At 37.7% G+C, this 22,543-nt stretch overlaps 1 protein-coding gene across 7 annotated transcripts in view; it reads right to left on the minus strand.

Moving 5' to 3' along the window:
- LOC109104057 (kelch repeat and BTB domain-containing protein 2-like) overlaps positions 1 to 19,856 on the minus strand; it is a 19,884-nt gene extending 28 nt beyond the window's left edge. Inside the window, exons 1-5 of one of the 7 annotated variants that reach the window (XM_042735239.1) lie at positions 19,731 to 19,856; positions 6,528 to 6,659; positions 6,247 to 6,449; positions 3,444 to 3,609; positions 1 to 3,018 (exon numbers count right to left, since the gene is read on the minus strand). The exon at positions 1 to 3,018 is cut by the window's left edge and continues 28 nt beyond it. In XM_042735239.1, the coding sequence (XP_042591173.1) occupies positions 1,462 to 3,018; positions 3,444 to 3,609; positions 6,247 to 6,449; positions 6,528 to 6,530 (1,929 nt within the window). In that variant the 5' untranslated portion in view covers positions 6,531 to 6,659; positions 19,731 to 19,856 and the 3' untranslated portion in view covers positions 1 to 1,461. The other 6 variants (XM_042735237.1, XM_042735236.1, XM_042735238.1 and 3 more) reach the window with 6 other exon arrangements.
- Positions 19,857 to 22,543: the final 2,687 nt, after the last annotated feature.

Raw genomic sequence — 22,543 nt, forward strand, 5'->3', positions numbered from 1 at the left:
TTTAACCAGTTTCAGTTCAGTTCCACACTTTCAGTGTCTAAACATACATATTTCTGAACATGATGGAGAATGAATACTGTAGCAGGCATTTCCTGCATTCGTCTAATCAAGGACTAACACACAGGAACTTGGAGACAAAGATGCCTGAAGAAACAAAAAAACAAGAAATTCCTTTGCAAACGAGAGAAATAAATGATGTGATAAACAGAGTACGAAACCAGACTGGTAAGCACCCTGAAGGGGCGGTCACACTTTACTTTTCGTTCCATCGACTACCATTCACACGCATGCGAATGCGTCAGACCGGAAACGCAAGCTCCAAAGTTCAAGTTTGGTAAACTCTGACCTGCGAATTCACATCATGTGAAGACGTGTGACTAGTAGAAGATCGATACGTCACTGCATGACCTCGCTGTACAGAAATTCAAAAATGGAGGAAGTGCTAATTTTTAACCGTAGCGCAGCATAGAATCTTTAAAAAATTATAAAAATCAAATAAAAATAGCTGCATGGTTCACTGTGTCAATGGAAACAGGAACAGATGGTACATTTGAATGCGGACACATTTTATTTTTATATTTTTTTGCGATGTGCTTGTACCATGTCTTTTGTGAAGGCGTAGAAAGAGTCTTATATTGTTCTCTCTCTCTCCATCGCAAAAGACACAGTACAAGCACATTGGAATCCATGTTGTGATAATTGAGGGGAAACCTTGGTGCCTGATTTTATATCCTGCTCCCGCCCATATTCGCAGCAGCATCCGAAAAAAGTCTGCATGTTCAAAGTCTAGTGTGACCGCACCTTGAGGTATCCCTAGTGTGTTTGTGGTTGTAAGTGTGAAACCTACCCTTTTAAGAGGTCAAATGATTTCATATGCAAGACAGGTCAAAAGACAGACCACAGACAACCTGAACTATGATAATACAGATGCAAACAATGACAACAAAAAATCAATGTCAAGCAAGTCACCAAACCAGCGGCGAACCAAAACATCAAATGACTTTCAGTACAAAATATCTTGCCAACCCCTTGAACCTCTTGTTACCCAGATGACATTTAGGAGAAAGGTGATCAATTGATTTCTGGAAGATGACAAAAGAAGAGTGAGAAATTTAAGAACTCTGGGTGTACAGTTGCCATTTTCAACCAAAGGAGGTTTAATTGCATCATTCATTTACACCATCAAATTGTTAAAACAGAATGCCAAACTTGTAATGAGGGAAATGAAATATTTATGTTCTCAACCTTGCTTTGAGAATGATCAAAACTACAAGTGTTGTAGATGGGTTAAAATCTGAACTGAACATTTTAGTTTCCAATTAAACATTTGATCTCCATGAGCATACTAGGCATTAAAGGAAGACCGTCCATCAGCTTAATCACCTTTCCTTTCAAAACAGTAAAGCATTATTCCAGAACAGTGGATAAATTACAGGTTAGTTTTAAAGATGACGCCATTAACTATACATGAGGCAGTGACACCATGTCCTCATCCACCTCAAACTCCTCAGCTCCATCAGGAGAGAAGAGGTAAGTGGGTGGCTTCCAGGGAGATTCATCAAGGCAGGATGGGTATAATTTACCCACGGCACAGCGGAAATCTTTGCCGAGGTCCCAGAGCACGCGTTCTGACACGGGCTGGCGTAAGGACCAGCAATCGAGCTCCAGGTCATACTGATAGAGAGCATACTTCGCCCGCTCGTTTAAGTGTGTCTCACGTATAAAGATGCATAGTGTATTCAGTAGCACCACGGCACGCACACATGGGTCAGAGTACCGCTTGGCTGGGATGTTAGCAGCCAGACGCCATTCGTTTTTGTTGACATCGTATATTTCTACCGTAACCGAGGAGCCATCAATAGTGCTTGTTGGCAAACGCAAACCAGAGTTGCCCACCACATGTAGGCCACCAATATAGAAGATGAGGTCTCCTAATGCAGCCGCTGAAGCAAAGCAGCGACTAGTCTGCCGCATGGCCATTTCCACCCAAGTGTCAGCTCGAGGGAAGTAGCAGTACATGAGGTCATGTGTCATGACATAGATGCAGTCCCGGGCTGTTACTGCTGTGCTCCAACTCCACGCGCAGGGAAGAGAGCTGGTCAAGCTCCATTCGTCCCGCTCACAATCGTAGCGTTCCACTGTGCGCTTATTTAACTCTCCACCCACATTATCACCACCAATAGCGTAAATGAAACCCTGACAATACACCAGCGATGGTTTAGTGCGAGCATACAGCATCGGCGTTTTGGCCACCCATGCATTCTGCTGGGCATCCAGCCAGTAGAAGCTGTCCACTGAACAGTAGGCAGCCTGCAGCTTGCCACTTTTGCTTCCGTGTGTAGCCAGAGCGCTCTTCAGTGGTATCTGTCCACCAGCAATGAACACATCATTGTCTGGGGTGACCAATGTCCCAACCTTCTGCAAGTCTCCAGGCAGGCTACACAGTTTATAAACCTTCTCCGCTTGAGGGCTGTAACAGACCACTGTGTGACGTGGACCTATCACGACAGGGTGACTTTCAGCTGGTGGTTCAGCCTCTACAAAAATGAGCATTTCTTCCTTGGTCATACCCAGTCTGGGCTTAAAAAACTTTGGCATAGACTTGTACAGGCCTTGCACTACCACTGATTTGTCGTTTGGTGGAAGACCTTGGAACCAGGCACGTTGGGTCACCTCAGAAAGCGCATCAATACGAATCTGGCTAAGGATGGAGGACAGATATTGAGAACGTGCTTCCATGTTGTATTCCAGCCACAGCATGGCTGCCTCACGTACCGTTTCCTCTTTCTCCACATTGAGATTATCGCTGCTCAGGAGGTCCAGCAAAAGCTCATGCGAGAGCTGCAGGAAAGCCTCCTGTCGGTAGACGACAGGAAATTTGTGCTCCACCATGCGCTTAGCACTTTGCTTCAACTCTGTGCAACTAAACAGGTCACCAATGCTTAGCATGCGGACACAGTTTTCAGCAGTGATTTTTTTGACCAAGTATTCTCGACACTGTAGTAAAACATCCTCCACCTGAAAGAAAGACAATGAAAGCCAGAAATAAGTAGACATAAACACTGATTAACACTTGTAAATTCTGAGATTTTCTAACTGCCTCACTTCTAAAATGTCATTGAAATTCCATTATGATCAGCCATTCACTTCATTGGCTGTTGACCAGCAGTTTTGAAGACATTTTAGAAATGAGACCTCTAAAAATGCTAGAGTGTGGTGCTCAAAGTCTGCAGCAATGGCATGTTGTGACGGCAATGTGTGACCAAAAGGTTTTGTAAGTGAAACAAGTGGTAAATTTTGTAAAACAAGTCAGTGTGAGATTTTTGAGTGTGTGTGTAGGGTGTAATGTGAAAAAGTGTGAGAGAGAGTTTTGGGGGAGTTTTTTTGATTTTTTTAACACATTAACATTAACCCGTGGAAGACTGTGTGCACATCTTCCTAACCTGAAGAAAACAGGCCGTCTCATAGAGAGGTTCCACAGTGGTGTCGTTGATGACTAAGTTCCCGGTGTAAGCATAGGTTATGATGGTCTGCAGCGTGATAGGGTCAACATTTCTAAGATGAACATGTGTCTGTTTGCTCTCACTGAGCCCACTCATAAACATGGCCCTACAGAAACAGAAGAAAAACAACAACACTGGTTAAAACAAAGACCCTTGATATTATATATATATATATATATATTTAAATGACACTTAAATATGACACTTTCAAATGTGTCTAATCTCGATTCATCGACTAAAGTTCTCAAAATTTTAAAGAAAAAGGTTCTGTAATTTACAAAACAAACATTAGGCAACTAAACAGAAGAACAAGTAATTTATTAGAGGTCTGACAAAATTATATTTGGGTGTTGGCCAACTTAAAAAGCAAGTATGTGGATAAAAAAATATTATTTGGTGTCAAATTGTATTATTTTGGTGTCCTTGTTACAGTGTAATTACATATTTAAGTGAGTATTATTAACTAACTACATGTACTTGCTATGTGGTAATGGTTAGGATGAGGGTTTGAGGATGTGAACCATATGGGAAGTCGTGGCCTAATGGTTAGAGAGTCGGACTCGCAATCCAAAGGTTGCGAGTTCGAGTCTCGGGCCGGCAGGAATTGTGGAGAGAGTGAATGTACAGCGCTCTCTCCACCCTCAATACCACGACTGAGGTGTCCTTGAGCAAGGCACTGAACCCCCAGCTGCTCCCCGGGCGCCGCAGCATAAATGGCTGCCCACTGCTCCGGGTGTGTGTGTGTGTGTGTGCACTTTGGATGGGTTAAATGCAGAGCATGTATGGGTCACCATACTTGGCTGTATGTCACTTCACTTCACAGAAAAGTAAGTTGTGAAGGGTTAAGTAAACTCCAAACTTTCAAAGAGGAACAGCAAAATAAGGGTTTCAGTACATTTTACAGTACATTTTTGTTTATTGTATTTAGTTTTTTGAATATAATTAAATTGTGGTTCCTTTACTTGAGAGTTGAATAAAAATTAAGTATTCAACTTTACTACATTTATTGTTCATCACAATTACAAAAAAAAATAAAAAAAAATAAAAAAGAGAGAGAGAGAAAAGGCAGTTGGAGCAAAAGTGTGAGCAAAAATGTTAGCTGGCATTTGAATAGGCACTTTTCAAACTGTTGCATCACCACCAACTGGGATGGTGACCAGCACTTCAGGCAATAAAATTCAGGCAACAAGTCTAACTCAGAAACTTCCAGTTCAGCTGGGACCAGAGCATAAAGTGAAAATCACTCACTGGCTTGTTGTATCAATACTAAAAAAATGTAAATCATTTATTTATTTTTTTCATGATTTTAAGACAGTATTTCCTTACACACTTTACATTCATGAATACATTTTGGCATTTATCAATTAGAATTTGAAACATTTCAAAAGGAAGCCAATTAGAGCTTTATCAAAAGGTTGTAACAGTCTCTCAAATAACAAACTAGAACAGTGTGTTGTAAAGCCAGTCTGTTTCATTCTCATGCTCTATATGCTAGTGTGCAGCATTCTGCCTGTCCTCTACTGCTGCACACTAGCTCCACTCGCAACGCTAAAAATGTTACAACGCCTCCACTTTGCAGTGTGTCTGTACCAAACGTGTTTAAATATAATTATCATTACTTAATAAAATATAATTATCACAGATGCAGTTGGAAAGATGCACTTTGTTTCAAATGCCCAAAGTAAACATTTAAGCAAAGCCACAAAATTCATAAAGAAATATGATACATCAAACTTATAAAATAATGATTTTTAAATATTTTTAATGACATCTCTTGTGCACATCAAGGCTGCATTCATTTGATCCAAAATACAGTAAAAACAGTAATACTGTGAAACATTATTACAATTTAAATCTATTTTCAATTTAAATCTATATTACTTCAGTGTCACATGATCCATCAGAAATCATTCTAATATGCTGATTTGCTGCTCAGTTATTATTATAGTAGTGCTTAGTTATAAGCAATGGTTCTGATTTTTATCAATGTTAAACTTTTTTTCTGTTTAATATTTTGTGCAGCCCTACATAATTTGATTAATAGAAAAGCTCAAAAGAACAGCATTTATTTGAAATAGAATATTTTGTAACGTTATGTTTTTACTGTCACTTTTGATCAATTTAACAGAAAACAAACCTTTTTACAAGTACTGTATAACAACTTTAATGCATCCAATGTGTAAACACTATGATTTAAGAACTTAATCCAGCAGAAGTGTGATCACAATCTACATATTTTAAACACTCAGATATCACTACCCGCATTTCATGGAGATTAGCTGCCACCCAGTGTTATTCTCTTGATATTTGCAAAGTTGAGCATTCAACTCTTTTTCTGCATGAGTGTGAAGTTCAACTCTTTAACTGCAAATGCTCACTTGCTCTGCGCCAGAAGACATGCACCTTGTAGGGAGTGTCAGAGAAATTGTGCTTTTTGCAGTTTAGAAATCAATCAAGATTTTATTACAATTTTGATTAATCGTACAACCCTAATTGTTTCAATTTTGTACGCCCCTGAAATGGTCATATTTTTGAAATTACCAGAGCACTGAGCAGTTGAAGTAAACAGAAAACTCATAACCATGGAATGGTGTCATTAAAATGGCAATACCAATAAAACTTAATTTTAGAGAATTTCACATTTTAGTAACATACTTTCATACGTGTATAATTAAATTCTATGTTTTTTTTTTTTTTTTTATGGTTTATAGATTAATTAGTTGAATGTTCATACTCCACCCACCTGAAGTAAGAGCTGCAGGTGGCAAGCACCATTTTATGGCAGGGGAACTCGCTCTCCTCCACCAGCAGAGTGATGTCAGTCAGCAACTTCTGCTCGTAGAAAAACTTTAGCTGTTCCAGCACAGAAACGGCATAATCTGTGTTGACTTGCCGACGCTCTCCAACCTCCGACATGTTCGTATCCCATGAGTTTTCAACCAGCTTCTGAATGTCAAAGAGTATTGGTTCCTTTCTGCAATGGCCTGTTCCCTGAATACTTTGAAATTAAGGTAATTTCTCTACCATGCTGAATTTTTACAACTTTTACAGTGGTTCCACAGAGTTCGGCTGTCTTGGAGAACGCTGGGATTGAGGGAGGAAGTGACGTGAGGTAGAGGGAGATGTCTACATCAGAACACCTGCAGTCCAGTGTGTCTGTGGAAAAAAAAATGGGCACATTAGAAAGCTTAGGACAAAGGAGAACTTGAACCACCCCCTGATGTACTGTAAAAGAAAAAGTATTTTCTATATATTTTCTAATATTTATAACGGTCTACATTTTTTTGCTTCAAATATTAAACCATAGAGTAACACTTTCATATACCTGTCAGTGCCAATTTTTACTTGCTTTTGGCAAATGTTAATTTTGGACCTTTGAAAGGGGGTTTTAAAGGGAAGCTCTATCCAAAAAAAATTTTTCTAAAGCAAAACAGTAGGTGTGTGTAGGAAAATATTTTAAATACTTTTATCTGTAAACCATCGCTTCTGAACAACTGTCATTCACAAGTTGATGAGCTCACGTTTGACGTAAATGTCAACACCTTGTGAAGCATGACATGAACGTGTCCTGCAGCTCACGTAAGAAGTGACATAGATGCACAGTAGGGGTGTGCCGGTACACTAGTAACGGTACCGAACGGTTCCGGGGCAAATTCCAAATGGAAGTGATCATCCCTATCCCCTTGGAGTGGGGACTTTGAAGTGAGCAGGGCACGTGTGTGCCATTAAGTAGTCGTTAGGAACGCACTTTGCAAAAGGAGCACATGATTATCTTCAGCTGGGATGTTCCCATGACAATGCAGCACGTGTCCGTCAGCAGATGTCGCTGTTTTACTGTCATAAATGTCTTTTTATTGTTGTTAGCATAACTGTTGCAAATAAACATACATTTTACATTTTAAAAAGTTTTTGTTTTTGTTTTGCTGTATTATATGTATTTACTAATATATATAAAACTTGAGCGAGCGAGTGAGCCTGCTGACGGACACGTGCTGCGTTGTCACGGGAACGTCCCAGCTGAAGATAATGAGAAAATTATGTCACTCCTTTTGACAAGTGCATTCCTAAGGACTACATAATGGTACGCACGTGCCCTGCTCACTCCAAAGTACCCACTCCAAGGGGATAAGGATGATCACTGCCCGGGAACCGTTTGGTACCGATACTAGTACCGGGACAACCCTAATGCACAGAGGGCCATTACATCTCGCTTTGCAATGTGCTTCGGGCCGAGTAGCAAAACAAACTTGTAGCCAATCAGCAGTAAGAGGCATGTCTACTCATGATGTAGAGGAGAGAGCATTCAGGCCATGTCCACACTAATATATTTTCATTTGAAAATGCATCTTTTTCTCTCCGTTTTGACCTTCTGTCCACAATGAGACAGCGTTTTTAATCAAGGAAAACAGAGCTTTTTAAAAACGCTCTCCAAAGTGGATAAATTTGTAAACGCCGTTTTCGTGTTGTAGTGTGGACTGTGAAAACGGAGGCTTTTGAAAACGATGACGCAAGTTTAGTCATGTGACGCATATTATACCAATAGATATCCTTGTTTATACTGGTATTGTGCACGTTACGTGCTATGCACTTTCACACTATTGCTATAGATGTGTTACTTTGTATACTCTTCATATCACAGTCCTGCACAAATGAAAGCAAATTTACTCGCGATCGTGAGTTGCGTTATAGATCAGACGTAGCCTACAACCGTGAGTGTGTGCGACCTGGACGCGTCAGTGAATGGTGAGTTCTTTTCGTAAATAAAATATATAAAATTTCCTGTCAGAAAAACTGCATGAAAACTTTTCATGTCTGTTCGATGTGTATAATCTGCACTGAGCTTTTTTGAGGCTTTACGCATGCGCAGAAAGCGAAAGCGAAATAACTTTTTCTGATGTTTCTGTGTGGATGAGACACTTTTGGAAAACGCTTAAATGCTAGTGTGGACGGAGAGCATTTTAAAATGAAAACACCATTTTCAAATGTATCCGGATTAATGTAGACGTAGCCTCAGTGCACAGACGGACATTAGTCGAGCTGAGCGACAGAAAGATAGAGATGACAGATAAAAAACAAAAGAGGAAAACGTCTGCGGAACAAAAGAAGGCTTAAGGCAATAAGGCAAGAAGTAGGACCTGTGTAAATATCAGATCTGGGCCTGTATTCACAAAATATCTTAAGGCTAAAAGTAGCTCATAACTCGCCGATTTGGGAGAAAATCTTAAAAATAATGGGCATGTCAGTCCTAAATTTAGGACTCCTAAATTTTTGTTCTAAGAGTATTTCAGAAAGCATTTTAGCTAGGGCTGGGGGATATATATCGCATGCAATTGTCACGCACATTTCGTCAGTAAAGCCGGTTTCCTGATTAGCGGTAAATCGCCATCACCTGCTTTCAGATGGAATGGCATTTAATAGACAGAGCTGTAGATCACTGACAAGCTACGCAATATTGCGTTTATTATCGCAGATGAATCGTCTTCGATAATGAACACGATATTGCATAGCTTGTCAGTACAAATTGTGAGTAAAAAAGTAATAGAATAATTTACAAATCTCATAAACATATTTTATTCACAATAGAATATAGATAACATATCAAATGTTGAAAGTGAGACATTTTGAAATGTCATGCCAAATATTGGCTCATTTTGGATTTCATGAGAGCTACACATTCCAAAAAAGTTGGGACAGGTAGCAAAAAGAGGCCGGAAAAGTTAAATGTACATATAAGGAACAGCTGGAGGACCAATTTGCAACTTATTAGGTCAATTGGCAACATGATTGGGTATAAAAAGAGCCTCTCAGAAGTCAAGATGGGCAGAGGATCACCAATTCCCCCAATGCTGCCGTGAAAAATAGTGGAGCAATATCAGAAAGGAGTTTCTCAGAGAAAAATTGCAAAGAGTTTGAAGTTATCATCATCTACAGTGCATAATATCATCCGAATATTCAGAGATCCAGAAGCGCAGGTGTTTTCTCTGGGCCAATTTAAAATGGACTGTGGCAAAGTGGAAAACTGTTCTGTGGTCAGACATATCAAAATTTGAAGTTCTTTTTGGAAAACTGGGACACCATGTCATCCGGACTAAAGAGAAAAAAGGACAACCCAAGTTGTTATCAGCGCTCAGTTCAGAAGCCTGGATCTCTGATGGTATGGGGTTGCATGAGTGCATGTGGCATGGGCAGCTTACACATCTGGAAAGGCACCATCAATGCTGAAAGGTATATCCAAGTTCTAGAACAACATATGCTCCCATCCAGACATCGTCTCTTTCAGGAAAGACCTTGCATTTTCCAACATGACAATGCCAGACCACATACTGCATCAATTACAACATCATGGCTGCGTAGAAGGATCCGGGTACTAAAATGGCCAGCCTGCAGTCCAGATCTTTCACCCATAGAAAACATTTGGTGCATCATAAAGAGGAAGATGCGACAAAGAAGACCTAAGACACTTGAGCAACTAGAAGCCTGTATTAGACAAGAATGGGACAACATTCCTTTTCCTAAACTTGAGCAACTTGTCTCCTCAGTCCCCAGACGTTTGCAGACTGTTATAAAAAGAAGAGGGGATGCCACACAGTGGTAAACATGGCCTTGTCCCAACTTTTTTGAAGATGTGTTGATGCCATGAAATTTAAAATCAACTTATTTTCCCCTTAAAATTATAAATTTTCTCAGTTTAAACATTTGATATGTCATCTATGTTGTATTTTGAATAAAATATTTAAATTTGAAACTTCCACATCATTGCATTCTGTTTTTATTCACAATTTGTACAGTGTCCCAACTTTTTTGGAATCGGGTTTGTATGTGTATATTTTTTATTATTATTATTATTATTTTTTTTTTATTATTCCTTTAATTAACCAGGGGAAATCATATTGAGACGATAGTCTCTTTTTCAAATGGTCCCTGGCCAAGAAACGCAGCACGTAAAAATGTAAAAAAGAAAAGAAAATATAAACCTAATCTACAACAAACAAAGCATACCAAATTACACAATAACATATCAACACCACATAAACCATACCACAACACATAACAAAGACAAAAGCCAGATACAACAACAAACAAAATATAAGACAATAACAAAATAACCAAGACATCCTACTACACGAAAATATGACCATGTCAATTCAACATATTGATTTATATTTATTTTTTTACAATGAAAGTTAAAATTATAATGGATTTTTGATTTTTTTTCAAATAATTTAAAATACATTTTCTCCACAATTCGTGGCACTGCCTTTTTAAGTTTGCAGTTTCTAATCATACCAACAGCACAATGGTCACTTATATCATTTGAGAAAATACCTATTTGTGTGCATTTATCTGGGTTATTAGTTAAGATCAAATCTATTAAAGTGGACTTTTTTAAGTCCTTTACGTTTGGACGAGTGGGAACATGTATTACTTGAGTTAAACTTACAGAATCACAATTATCTTTAAAATATTTAGATACATCTGTCAACTAATTCCAGTTCAAATCACCAAGCAAAATAATTTCTTTCTCATGTACAATAGCATTTAGAAAACATATGCATTCACAATTTTCTCTCCACCACCAAAACGAATCAAAGATTTCGATACCATCATTCTCCACTTCATCTTATCATCAGAATTTTTGTACATTCAGCATCCCTCCCACTACACTCTACAACAGGGGTGGCGAACGTTGGTCCTAGAGAGCCGCAGCCCTGCAGAGTTTTGCTTTAACCCTAATCACACACACCTGAACAAGCTAATCAAGGTCTGAAGCAATGTTAGAAAGCTACAGGCAGGTGAGTTTTAATTAGGGTTGGAGCTGAACTCTGCAAGGCTGTGGCTCTCCAGGACCGGAGTTCGCCACCCCTGGTCTACACATTTACTATGTTGTATATGGTGAATGCATAGTAGGTGATTGGTAGTGATTTAGACCAGTGGTTCCCAAACCTGTCCTGGAGGCCCCCCTGCCCTGCACATTTTTATGTCTCCCTAATCAGACACACCCAATTTAGTTTTGCAGTCTCTACTAACGAGCTGATGAGTGGAATCAGGTGTATTAGATAAGGGAGACACACAAGAGGTGCAGGGTAGGGGGGCCTCCAGGACAGGTTTAGGAAGCACTGATTAGAAAGTTTAAACAAGCTTTCCATTGAGGTGAATGAAGTCTGGTTTGAGTCACGTGAACCGTTCAACTCACATGCTGCATGCTCCAGTTCAGAAAGATGACAGCACAGAGTGGATCATATGCTCGAGTCAATGCAGACCACAAAACGTATCCAACCCATCAAACATAGCAAAATGTTTACATAGTTTCTGCATTTAAACTGCACTGATGAGTAGAAGAGATAGGACTGGTGCCATGTACCAAGCCGGCTTTGCTGAATTAAACTGTATTGGCTATTTTTAAAGAGAGAATGTGCCACTTCATATGTCCCAGCCTGACTTTGGTGGAAATCACATCAATACATTGAATAACTTACATTTTAAGGTGCTTTAGTGGTAGTGTTTTCACAATACCAAAATTATGACTTTGATATGATACCGGAGTACAAATATCTCTGTATCGGTATACTGAACCGATACCGCAGGAAAAACCTAAAACAATAGCAACTGGATAGAACATGAACTTAAAATTATTTTAATTTAGGAATTTAAACAACGTCACCTGAAAAGTGTTAAAGTATCATTCTGAACGTTGCGTATGAATGTAGAGATTGCAGTATTGAAAAGTTACCTGAAAGAAAAAGCCAAATTAAAAAGTTATCACTAGAGCCCGACCGATATATTGTTTAGCCGATATGAGCCTATCGCAGAAATATCGGTATCGGCAAATATGCCGCCGTTATGAACAATTTTTTAATGCAAATGAAATGCTTCTGAATGGTGTAATTACTTAGTCTGTCCAGCAGAGCATGCTCCATTGTTTGCTACTGGCGACCCAGGTCAATGTAGTGTAGAGATGCGCAGATGAGCTCAAACTTCACTCAAGTCCGCTGCTTCAAATTATCCGCCACCACCCACCCGCACCTATATTTGATCATCACATTACAATGATTCTAATTCTTAGTTTTGCATGATGATATGATGAATAGATGGTTCATTTTTAACAGCAGATTCAGTGATCTTAGAGACTAGAGCTGATCTGCCCATCACAGCACACGTTTGCGGCGCATTAAAGCCTGTGTTACAGCCACCAGAACTGATTGCGGCCATTCAGTCAATGCTGGTGATTATACCGGCCGCGCTGCAGCCCAGAACTCATGCTTATCACATTGGCACATAACATAATTCTATTGTATTTTGTCACGCCACTCGCGTCCGGTGTAGAATAGAACCCATTATAAGCAGTGATGTTGTCTACACTGGATGTAGTAAACCAATGCCTCATTCTATTTATAACGTGCTGACAGAAGTTCAAATGATTTTCAAAGGTCGCTTTGTAGCGTCCTGTTGTGGCGCAGACACGGTGTCAGCATCGTTTGTCAGTACAGTCAGTAACATAGCAGATTGAAAAGTCAGTATCTTTTTGCAGTCCAATAGACGGCAGTGCGGTGGAAGTTGGTGTCTGTTGAATGGTTATTTAACGCTACTTAACGCCAACTCACCTAGTTGGAGAGACTCAATGCTAAGTAAAAAAACAACAATGTCCCTGTCTTTAACTCTCACAATGAGCTTATCATTATTATTATTTATTCATTTTAGATGTTTACATTTGTTATTGGCAGTAGCTTGCTTGCCCTACAGTTACCTTGTTTAATTTCTTAATTCAAGTTATATATTTTATTCTATTTTTGTTATGTAAGTTATATATAAGTGAAGTGAAGTTTACTGTTAAAGGCCCCGGTATACTTCAAACAAAGATCGTTTTTGTTCTTCATTTGGGTCAAAAAGAAGTTCGAAAAGGCTGAGCGGTGGTATACTGTTTTCGAACATTCCGACACACCCGCACTGCTGGAGGCGGGTTGTAGATTAATGTAAACATAACTTGCGATGCTCGCAGGTATCCCCTAAACACAACAACGATGAAATGATGTGTAGGCAATCTAGGTGTGAGACTGGCACCAATGGTCAGAATAGTATAGAGAAAAGTAAAATGATTAGCAGCAGTGAGTCAAGTATCATGTTTGCAATACAAAAGAACCATAATCAGTCCTTTATGGGAAGTGTGAATGTCTCATAATCTGTAGAACTTAAAATAGAAAAAAAAATATTGGAGTCAGTTTGTTACTTTATTTTATTAGTGTTAATTTATTTTACTAAACTGGATAAATTGTTATACCTTTTTATATTTTATGTGGCGTCATGATTTACTTTTGATAAAGACAAAGGTTTATTATTGTATGTTCTTATGGCATTTCATTTATTGTATACCCTTTAAATTCACTTACTGAAAGAACAACAGCAGCAGTATGGTGTAACATTTATTTGAAACGCATGTATTTGGTACTTGCTATCCTATATCTTTACTCTTTCCTTTCATTCTTTTCATGGCTTTGAAAAACTTGCCTCGGATGTTTCTCTGTGTCACTTTTTGCATAACTCCGGGTCGTCGTCACCAAACTTCGTTGCAATTTCTTTCTAGGAAGTAAATGCTTTCTCTGAATCTTTAAAGTCTCTCCGCGAGCGATCGTACAGGTGCAGATATATCTGTGCCAGCTCAGCTATTCGACCGACACTCCAGTGTATTCATGTTGCTAGTGACTAGGCTGGAGATACTGTTCTCTCTTGCTTGACCTCCGTTGAATGAGAAACAAACTGGAGAGAGAGAGAGAGAGAGAGAGAGAGAGAAAAAAAAAAAAAAAAAATCGAACCTCATAGAAGGTGGCGCTTCAGAACACACCCTCTGATTGTGTAATCGTTACGGACCAATGGAAACTCAAAAGGTGTATAGGAGCCAAACGAACTCCCCCAGAAAGTTCGCTTTGGTCAGCTGTTTAGAACTGCCGAAATGAACTCAAAACAAACTTCATTTCAGCCTGAATTTGTTCGAAATGACGTCATATCAGTTCTTTCTTCAATTTCGTTTGAAGTATATTGTGCACTGATGTCAGACTCATTTTGAATAATAAAGTTTATTGTTAAATTGTTAAATACTCGTGCCTCCACTACATAGGCCTATGTTTGTCACATCATTATAAGTGTTTGATCACCACATTTGAGTTGTCATTGTAAAAAATGTGTTTATGTATATATATATATTCTGTTTATGTAGACTATATACTGTATTCTATATACAGTACCAGTTAAAAGTTTGGACACACGAATGGGAAGTGTATACTACTACTATAATACTACTATACTGTACTATAATATAGCCTACACAAAGAATATCGGCTGATATATCGGTATCGGTCTTTTTTTACTCCCTAATATTGGTATTGGCATCGGCTCCCCAAAAACCCATATCGGTCGGGCTCAAGTTATCACTGCCCTCAACTGCCTCAAACTCTGATGGTGAAAAAATTTTGTTGATCACAAAATAAATAAAACTTGACTTCTGTTTCTGTAGACTAGGAAGAGGATTTGCTGCAGATGTCACTCATGAAAGTGAAAAGTCGTGACATTTGCCAAGTATGGTAACCCATACTCGGTATTGGTGCTCTGCATTTAACCCATCCAAGTGCACACACACAGCAGTGAGTAGGGAACACACACAACAGGAACACACACCCGGAGCAGTGGGCAGGTATTCTAAAATCTTAACCGATTTTTAAACCATTCGAGACCACATACATGAAGATAGCTATAGTGCTGCAACGACGTATCGCACTGTTTACATTCATCTCGCATAATGGCTGCTTCTGTTCCTGGGAATGGAGAAAGTTTGAGTCTATCACAAAAAGCTAGACCACAATTATCAAAAGTATGGGAATACTTTAAACAGAGGCCAAATAAAATGGTCCTTTGTTCCCTTTGCAAAACCGAAATGTCGTACCATGGCAGCACAACTGTGATGCACGAGCACCTCAGAAGAAAACATCCTGGCGCTCTCTGACCTCAAAAGGACGAGCCATCTGTGTAAGTATTTATTATTACAATTAGTTTTGGGAGCCATTGTTGTGTTCTTACCTGCTGTGTTTTGGTCAAGAATTAATTAATATATGCTAGGTAATGGTAATGCTAATTGCTAACGGTATAAACTGTAAACATATACTGTATAGGTTACTTTGGGGACAATAAAGCAAACTTTAACTTTTAATTTAGATTTACTGGTTGTTAGAAGTTGTTTACGCACACATAGATTTTAAATTAACTACTAGATTTACATTAACAGTTCGCTGTAATCTAGTAGTGTACATAAACATAGATAAATAGGCTACTAGTGCATTTTTGTTTACTTTTGCCACAAGCCAATTAAATAAATCATAAGTACGTGATTAATAAATTATCTCATTAGTCAAAGAGTTTAAAATGCTTTCTGTATTTCATAATAAAATGACAAATTCACTACACTCTCTGAAATACAATTAATATTGTAATCAAAGTAATCATATTAAACATTGTAATTAATCACATTCAGTTCATTTAAAAATATACAGATTTACTACCCTCTTTGAAAAACAGTACAGTTTATATATTGTTAGCATTCATAGAGTTCATGTTTAAATTTGTTCCTAACGTTAATTATTGTGTTTGTTTTTTCTCAGGAAGAGGCAAAGCGGTGTAAAAGATTTCTTTCATAAAAAGGACGTCACTGTTTGCACGCCCCAAATGGCCATTACACTTACCAATAGCATACTCAACATGATTGTAAAAGATATGAGACCTCTTTCTATTGTAGACGGTCACAGTGTTGAACAGTGCTTTTGTTGGACTTGGCTCCTTTAAACTATGTTGCCTTTAAGGTATGTTTTACATAGTGTTGTTGACCAGTATTTTTGTGGTGTGTTACTACTTTAAACCACACATTACCTTCAGAATGCATCTTTTCCAAAGTGTTAGGCAGAATTTATATGGCATTATTCATAACTGATGCCCTAAAGTGTTGTTTACATTTTATTTTTGGCACTTTATTTTTGTATATGTCTTTCATGTATTTTTGCACAGTGTTGAGCAGTGCTTTTGTTGAATTTATATGGCATTTTGAAAGCTTTTGAATTTATATGGTATTATTCGTGCCTGATGCTAAAGTGTTGTTTACATTTAATTTTGGCTCTTTATTTTTGTATACTGTAAAAACAAACCACATTGTAGTATTTTTTTGGAAAAAATTTAATAAAAGTTGAAATAATATGTTAGAAGTTGTACTTATGTTTTTGTAAAGTTACACAAAGGATTAATTAGCTAATCAAAAAAAAAAGAACACTAGATTAATAATAAAAAAAAAAAAATTTTTTTCATTATAGTCGACTAATCGAAAAAAAAAAAAAAAAAAACATTCATCGCTAGATTAGTCGACAGGAAAAATAATCGTTAGTTGCAGCTCTACATAGCTTAAACTGAGTTTTAGCCTTATAATCCTCTGAATGCGCACATCAGACGAATCGACCAGACCGCGAGCCCACTCACTTATTGACTGTAGAAACGATTTCACAGTGACATGAGGTCTCATGGAGACTCGCGAGATCAAATGTGACTAGAGAAAAACAAAAACAAATGGAGAAAAACTGACACTGTCAGCTGGCTCTCCTGGCACACGTTCTGTTTCACAGTGAAAAAATTATAAAAGAATATGGATGATGTATTCTGCTTTTGTGGCATTTTTGTGGCTGCCAAGTTTCAGCTATAGAAGCACGCAACATCCGGTAGGTGACGCTTGCTCGCTCTCATTGGCTTATTTTGTCTGTGGTGTCCGAGGTAGAGAGTTCTAGATTTCTAAATTTCTTGATTTTTTGGTTTTTAGTTTTTGAGTTCGGGGACGCTCCGTCTCAATCGGGAGCAGTTAAATAATGACACCACACAATAGAGGATTTTTTGGACAAAAACAAAAAATCCCTTGCGACAAGCAGTGAATCAGGCCACACTTCACTCCATACACACTGCAAACCAGCCTTAAAATCCTCTAGTGTGTGGCCAGTTTTAACTTATAATGACAGTAAACCACCACTAAATATCACTGAAAATGCTTTCATTTCATTCAGCAGATTCTGCGCACTCACTGCTAATTACACAATCACAAATACAGGGAGTGCTCTTTGCTTGGTTTCTGTTTATTATCTATTCAAAATTTAAGTGAAAGTTTTATTTATACTGCTATCTACACACTGGATTAATTTCTGGATTGACAAATGTAATTAAAAGTGGGATTGCTTCTGAAAATGCAATGACTGACAGTGAAAAAATCTAATATGTTGTCAGAACAGATCTGCACATTAAGTCTTGGAATGTAAATGCAATCTAATCTTTTCTCCTGGCAAATCCAAATAATGCCAATATTTCCAGCTGCTGAAAATGAGCTTTTCCATCTTCCATGCTAGCAATGGTGACGTTGTGATTATTAGGAAAATTAATCAGTGGATGGATGACTGGATAGTTGGATTTCAAATAAGCAGGGGCTGAGACCACATAAATAAGGTTGTAATAAGCTAAATTATGAATAGAAAGTGAAACTGTCATATATTTTACTAACAAAATTATTAGTAATTTGTTAACCTACTAATTACTGGAGACAGTAATATTACTGTAATGTGTTGCTACAAAGGCATTACTGCCCAACACCTACTAGCATATAGAACCATAAAACATTCATACATATAAGAGCCAAAATAACTACTTCTGATTTAATGTGTACTTTTCATTTTGAATATGTAATCTGTATATTTACATTTTGGATGTAGTATTATTATACGTTGAATTAACTTTCTCAGACGTCGTATAGTTTGTCACATCAAAATAATAATAATAATAATAATAATAATAAATAGGTCGCCCTAGATATTACCACGGTCCACGACATATTTCTGGGTTTGCGTCACTCAGGTATAGCTTAACCAGCCGCTGCATCACACAGCAGGTAAATAACATGACGTTGTCGGTCATCACAGTCTCCGTAAACATCACAGTAAACTCAGCACGTGAAAGAATTATGAGAATGCAAGACGCACCCTATTAAAGGCACAACACATAGTCGTGAACTGCCGGCATTGACTACAGTTCTCATTATTAAGGTTTGTAAAATTGGCAGGACCGGAGCCTTTTCCTGTTAAAGCTCATTAGTCTTGGGCTGCGTTTTCCAAAAGCATCGCAAGCCTAAATTGATCGTAGAACCATTGTCATCAATGGCGCTACGATCAGGCTTACGATGCTTTAATGGGTTCATAATGCCACCACGTGAACCCATACATCCACATTTCTCTCTATATATGATAAACGTCGAAGAAGCAACTATTTAACTTAACTCGTACCGTTACCGATTATAATAGCTTATTATAATTTCAAAGTGTTTTGATCGGCATTATCATGTTGTAGTATTATTGAGTGCTATAAAGAGAGTTCAACATCTCACTGTGATACGCAAACATTTTTAGCTTCAGTGAACAGTTGCTCACTCACATCTGGAGTCGAAATGGGACGCAGTTATCCGGATCATAACCACACTGCGCTGTAAACAGGCCTGTTAGAGGTGACCTTACCTCCGATATGCTGCTTGGAACTCCGGCTGCTGTGCGTTTACATCGGATCCACAACACAAAGACGAAGCTTTTTTTCACAGCCAGCGGTCTGCTTAAAAATGCTGTCCTAACCGGATCGAAGCCTGATGCTTTATGTGCCTACATCAAACACCCTTGCACCCTGGTCATAATTTCAGTATTTAAAGAAAAGTCAAGCGCATATTACACACTGATCACTGCTATAGCAGTATGTAGCTAAATATATATGTATGAGAAAATCTGACACGCTAACGCAGCTAGCTAGCTCTTGTTCCCCTTACACAAACAACAATACTTTCCTGCAATCGAACAGATCGATGTTAATGTATCAAAGAATATCTATCATGCACTAAAAACGTTTAAACTATGTAAGCAACGGTGAAGTGACTTATTCAGGCCTTTAGACACCGCGTGAGCTACGGAAGCCTAATTTAAGAAGCTGCTTCGGTCAGGAAAGCTAACTGCATGCTAGTAGCTCGAGAATAAAACTGGTAGAAGACAAACCAACGTCAATCGTGTCACCGAAGGGGGTGGGAACAGGTTTCTTCCGCCTGGCCTGGCCCACAGGGTGATGTGAGGAAACAGAAAAAAAAAGTAAATAATGCTAATGAAAACATTCTCTATATTGATGACATCTTACAGTGCGATCAATATCCTGTAGTTTCATACTTTCAGTTGTTTAATTTCATTCTACCACATCTCATTTCAAATGTAATAATTTGAGAACAGGCCCGTTTCTAGGTATAGGCTAAATAGGCGGTCGCCTAGGGCGCGACCAGCAGGAGGGTAAGCTTCTTCTTCTTGAAATTTATTGGCGGTTGACAAACAACAAAATGGTGTATTTCCACCACCAACTGGTATGGAGGGTGCGTCAAAATTACATACTCCCTTCCCCCCTTTTTAGTTTTTTACAAATTACTTATTTTAAGGTACTGAAAAATAAAACTATAGCATTCATTCCTTGAGTTATTTTGTAAAATATATCTCAGTGTAAATTGCATTTTTATTTTTTCTAAATTTGAATTGCGTTAGAATCTTTCTTTCAGTCTCATATTTTTGACAGTACAGTAAAACATGTTCCACTGTTTCTTCTTGTCCACGAAATTCAAACCTTCCCGTATCATGTTTACCCATTTTAAAAAGTTTACTATTTAATCTTGTGTGTCCAAATTTCATCCTTGATATTACTATCTCATCTCTCCTGTTTTCCCCTGCACTTCTCATCTCACCCACTTTCCTTTGAATTCTGTGAAACCACCAACCTTTTTTCTCCTTATCCCATTGTTTTTGCCACCTTTCCTTCAGTCTTTTCTTAATAATACTCTTGATTTCATTCTTACTTAGATTAACAATTAAGTTAATGTTGTTGTTTTTGACTGCTTCTTTTGCTTCTTTATCTGCAGTTTCATTTCCTTGGATACCAATATGTGCCGACACCCATACAAATACAATCCCCATCATTTGAATTCTATTTAATGTTTGCATTATTTCCATTAAAATGTCTGGTCTACTTTACGAGTGACTGTATTGTAAACTAGCCAATGATGAACATCAATCTGAACAAATAACTCATTTCAAAGATCTTATCTTCTATCCACTGTACTGCTAATAACGGTGTAATCATTTCCTCTGTATAAACAGATAACTCACCACTGATCCTTTTCCTTACTGTTAAATTAAATTCTGGAACAATAAATGCTACTTCTACCTTATTGTCTAAACTCTTTGAAGCATAGCTGTAGTACTCATTAATATATGTCTGCACATTGTAAGAATAACATTCCTCACCCTTATTATTCTGTTTTAACAATGTAAAATCTACTGTAGCATCTGAAAGTAACCAAGATTTTATTAAAGGTAACGGTATGGTTGGACTAACATTTAACTAATTAACTTCAAGTTCTGTTGCTCTCTGTATTATTGTCCATTACGCTTTTCATTTTTTTCCTCTCTTTTTCCCAACAAGGCTTTAAAGTATCTAATGTTGGATGCTCTAGACTATGGCCTTGTAGATTAACCCAATAATTGACTGATAACTGTACCCTTCTCATTTCTAATGACATTTCCCCCATTTCAACCTGTAAGTGCTGTAATTGGTGTAGTTTTTATTTGTCCTGTACATAATCTCAATACCTGATGCTGTATATTATCTAACTTTTTAAGAGACGTATCTGCTGCTGATCCATACACCACACAACCATAATCTATCCACTATACATGGCCTTTAATGCCATCCTAACTGCCCCCCCCATTCACTGCCAACTAAACACCTCATTGTATTTATTTTCTTAAATTTTTTCACTATATTCACTACTGGTAAAAGAATGTGTAGCCTGAATGCACTGTAAGTCGCTTTGGATAAAAGCGTCTGTTAAATGCATAAATGTAAATGTAAATATTCTGAATATGCACTGCCCATGTAACTCTTTCAAACCATATCCCTAAAAACTTAAAATGTTTCACTCTTTCCAGTTCTTGATTATATAATTTTAGTTTTACCTCACTTACAATTTTTCCCTTGTAAAAAAAACATTATCTTTGTTTTGTCAACTGAGAATTTAAAACCCCATTTATATGACAATTCTTCAACTATTGCAATAGCCTCCTTTAATTTTTTAACAATAAAGTAAATATTCCTTCCCATTTTCCAGATTGCCCCATCATCAGCAAAGAGCAAAACCCCCAGCCCATTATCCAAATCTTCAAATTTATCATTTATTATTATGGAAAACAATAAAGGGCTTACTATACTTCCTTGTGGAATCCCATTTTCCTGAATCCTTGATCCAACTATAAATTTGACCTTTGATACCTAACATAAATTGATTAACATCCCTTCTCTCCACATCATGTTGTATGCTTTCTCTATGACAAAGAGAAAGTGCTTTGTGCTTTTCTTATTTCGTGTTCTAAACACACAGCTGGATCCATTGTATTTCTCCCTCTTCTAAAACCACTCTGATATTTGGATAACAATTTACTATTTTCCACATGATACATTAACCTTTCATTCACCATTTTTTCCATTATCTTACCAATATTAGACGTCAAAGCAATAGTTCTATAATATCCTGGATTTTTACAATCTTTCCCAGGTTTACGTATTGGAACTATAACCACCTCCTTCCAACTTTGTGGTGATTTTTTTTCTTCCAAATTTTATTGTACATTTTTAATAAAACATCCTTGGATAATTCACTGAGATGACTTAAATAGCAAATCTGATCCATACCTGGAGCTGATTTCCTGGATTTCCTAATAGATCGCTTTGACTCTGACTTTGTAAATGTCATATTAAGTTGATCATTATTGTATTCCTCACTCCGTATTATCTCTTTATACTGCCCCAACATCATTTCCCTTCCTCTTTTTCCCTCCTCACTAATATTGTCTGATTTATGTATTTTAACAAAAATTTTCGCCAGCATTTCTGCTTTCTCTCCATCCCTTAAA

This window comes from Cyprinus carpio, chromosome B12 (assembly GCF_018340385.1).
Source record: "Cyprinus carpio isolate SPL01 chromosome B12, ASM1834038v1, whole genome shotgun sequence".
NCBI lineage: Eukaryota > Metazoa > Chordata > Actinopteri > Cypriniformes > Cyprinidae > Cyprinus > Cyprinus carpio.